This window comes from Habropoda laboriosa, unplaced genomic scaffold, assembly GCF_001263275.1.
Source record: "Habropoda laboriosa isolate 0110345459 unplaced genomic scaffold, ASM126327v1 scaffold88, whole genome shotgun sequence".
Classification (NCBI taxonomy): Eukaryota; Metazoa; Arthropoda; class Insecta; order Hymenoptera; family Apidae; genus Habropoda; species Habropoda laboriosa.
The window spans coordinates 440,576-444,072 of record NW_017100219.1 but is presented as its reverse complement, the minus strand read 5'-3'; the positions used below and the strand labels follow the sequence as shown (position 1 = coordinate 444,072).

Here is a 3,497-nt window from a genome sequence, read left to right as displayed (position 1 = left end):
GGCGGAACTCATTTCCAAAACTGACGCTATCGGTCCTGGAGAAGCTTCGTTACTAATCACTGACATGGAGTCGCTAGTTTTTCTTCCTGGTTTTAATTCCCGATAGACAACTGGCGGTGGCGGTGCCATTGTCGTTGGTACCGAAGTTGAGTTATCTCGAACAAGAGGACTGGGTAAGTTTGAATAGGTAGCAGTTGCTGAACTTTCAGAGCGAGGACTTGAGGGTTCTTCTTCTTGAAAATCGTAACGAAATACTCGCGTGTCTTCAATATTGCTAGGTGCAGCATTCGAGTAAAAATGTTTTGAGGATTGATCTATCGTAATTGGTTCGGGTGCTTGTCCAGGCTGGTGAGATCTTGGAAAATCGTAAGATTCGTCCGTTACAATTGCAGTAGCGGGTGTTGATGGCGCAGGTGTTGCCGGAGTACTAGGTTTTGAGCTTTCAGTAGCACCATCTAAGTTTAAATAATTATGACCAGGATTTTCAGGTAACATATGAGGGGGTTTTGGTGGTCTAGGAGGTGCTGGTAACTTTTCTACAGAAGGCGGTACAGCAGAATCGACGATTCTCAGCTTTCCAAATCGCTTTCTAACACTCCAAGAACCAATCTCAGCATCGCTCGAGCGTTGCGGCTGTTTGGATTCGCCTATTATGAAAGTTCAATGTTATACATTTGGATCAGATAGAAAAATATATCAATATAAATTTACCTGAGGAAGGAAACGTCTCCCAGTTAACGCTAGGCACTGGAGCGGTCCATTCATCATCGGTAAACACACTTTCCGCGTCAGTTGTTGTAGGAGACCTAGGAGGAGAGGGGGCCAATCGTCTTGGGGCATCATAATGCTCAGGTCCTTGTCCCAAAGCCGAATTGAGAGAACTAGTATCGTTTAACCGTCGACCAGAAATGCATTCACTAATAGGAATGTAAGGACCAGAGATGGTGCTGGTAGGTGAAATTGGTGGAGATTCTTGTGCTTCAAATTGGAACACTGTAAAGGAATATTATAATTTTAAATCAAACTTTAAATGTATCAAGCATTAAATTAGCAAGTAATAATAATAATAATATGTACTTTGACATTGTTGTTCCTCATCTTGAGTGTATGCTTTTAAACCACAAACTTGGCATACAGCATCTACCCACTTGTTCATATCAGCTTCACTCTCTGCCACTAAATAGTAGGTCCTTTTTGGTGTTTTAACATTAAACATATATTGATACTTTTGTTTTCGGTTTTCAAACCTTAGGCCTGCATCTACCTATACAAAATATAGATAAATTCAAAAATATAAGTACATCCAACTGTAAAATCAACTATGAAGGTTTAAAATGAAAAGCTACCTGTTCACACTGGTCAAGATCAATACGACCTTTGAGTTTGCTACAACGTCCATCTGTATAATACTCCAAAAAATATTGTCCAGGTAGTTCTCCACTATGTCGAAGGGCAAACCACCTTTTCCTCCATCGCTGAAAATAAACAAATGTGTCAGGTATATGAATCACAACACTGTGTGATATATGAACACTGTCTGAATTAGCAAAAATATACAGCTTTCACACATCTAAACTGTTATTTAAATTTAACCTAAACATGTACAATGTGTAACATTGTTTACATTGGAGTGTAATTAAAAAGTAATTATAGCATTAGCATTGTTAGATAAAAATACCACAAGATTCCACACTTATGATAGATTTTTCAGTGTTTATGAGGTTAGAATTTGCAAGAGTTTGACGAGGGCACACAGACACAGTGGTTTGACAAGCATTTACGAACGTAAACAATGAAAAGTCTACAAAGGAGTAGAATTTTCGAATTTGGCATCGTTCTCTAAAATACTAACCGCTCGCCAAAGTTTTGTTGGTGGCGATTTAATGAGCCACCCTTCGTGCACAATCTCTTGGCTGGTTTTGAGTACCTCCATTCCTATCTGGCGATGGCCACGAACCTTTTAATAATCGTGCATTATTACGGACAGTGCGTGGAACCACCGACAACAAGGATGGCACGCTCGTCGTTCATTTATCTATTTTTGGACGGCGCAGCAGCGATCTCACAGATGTACCGACCGTCTAGCGATCTCTCAACGATGATGCACAACTAACACATCAACAGTGTCCCACCACTAACATGCGTCATCAACGACAAACACCCTCTGAGGAGCTACCGAGGAATTAAAGAGGAACACCAAACGCGAGTTGATGACACGCAGAGGAAAATCCGACTATCGTCGTTGTGCCTCCATTAGCACCACCATCTTGGCCACGCATGCCAAGCCATGTCAAGCACATCATAAGTGACACAGACTTCTCTTGGCCTGTGTATTTCACAGGCGTGTAAATCACCGTTCTTTATATCGAATTCTGAATCACTCATGAGCGTCAAGTTCCTCTTGCTTGTGTTATGAAATTTTGTTTGGATTCATTTGATTAGCAGAGCTGTACGTGACGCATCGTCGTCTCGTGACCTGAGTGAACGGCGCAACGGCGCGTTCGAGTTGAAAGTTCTGACTCTAATTCGACAGACTGAACAAAGAAATAACCGAGGAAATTTTCAAGATTGGCGTTAAACGATGATCGCGTCTTAATACGCACACTCGTGTGCGCAAATAAATTGAGAAATGCCTGCCATCTGCATGCGTATAATTGGACGAAAGTAATAAAGTTGAGAGAATGATCGCGAATTGTCGGGTGGCTCGTAAACCTCGTACGATCTCGTTTAAAGGCAAATCATAAGCCATTTGCTTTCTCACGAATTGCCATTCGCGTTATCCAGGTTACAGCAAAATATCGCTTTGCATTCTAGAAATTTCGATCGCCTTTAAATGGCGCTTATTTTTGTATTAAATAAAAAGCTGATATCTGCCAAGACAAAACACGTACATACGTATTTCCATACTAGCAATGCTTATTCGCATTAACGATTACAAGCACGAAATTGTAACGAACAATGCGATAAATTGTCGCTTTGTCATATTTAATTACGAACCGTGCAACGACGAAAAATACCCGTGTCGCAATTATCCAACGATTACCGTTCAAACTCGAAACTCAATAATTCCAGACAATTACGACGCTTAATAGGTAGAGATAAATGAAGGACGGACAAAGCACGGGATATCGTCCAGGCTAATTTGCAATTCAATGCGTTAACGCGGTAGACGCCGATCGATATTTACACCTAGCCTTCGTTTCTGATTAACGATATTCTTTTGGAGGGGATTCGAACGTTCACGTCAAGAATCTCACAAAGACAATCCGTAGTCGAATAATCCATAAATCGTTTATTAAATATTTTGTTTTTTCTATACAATTCCGTCGCGAGGGTAATAATCGGTGTCGCAAACCAGCTGTTGGAAAAGGAAAGCACGTATATATAGGGGGGTCTCGTACAAAGTTGAAAACGAACAGCGTAAAATCGGGGTCCGTTTTACATAAATATAAGAAACGCGTTTTAAGTGTGGAATGCTTCGCTATCAAAGACACGAT

At 40.8% G+C, this 3,497-nt stretch overlaps 1 protein-coding gene across 1 annotated transcript in view; it reads right to left on the bottom strand.

Moving 5' to 3' along the window:
* The window catches only part of LOC108570980 (GRB2-associated-binding protein 2), a 2,687-nt gene extending 593 nt beyond the window's left edge, over positions 1-2,094 (bottom strand). Inside the window, 5 exon segments of the mRNA XM_017932921.1 lie at positions 1-647; positions 712-993; positions 1,078-1,264; positions 1,347-1,475; positions 1,853-2,094. The exon segment at positions 1-647 is cut by the window's left edge and continues 213 nt beyond it. Of these exon segments, the coding sequence (XP_017788410.1) occupies positions 1-647; positions 712-993; positions 1,078-1,264; positions 1,347-1,475; positions 1,853-1,933 (1,326 nt within the window). The 5' untranslated portion in view covers positions 1,934-2,094.
* Positions 2,095-3,497: the final 1,403 nt, after the last annotated feature.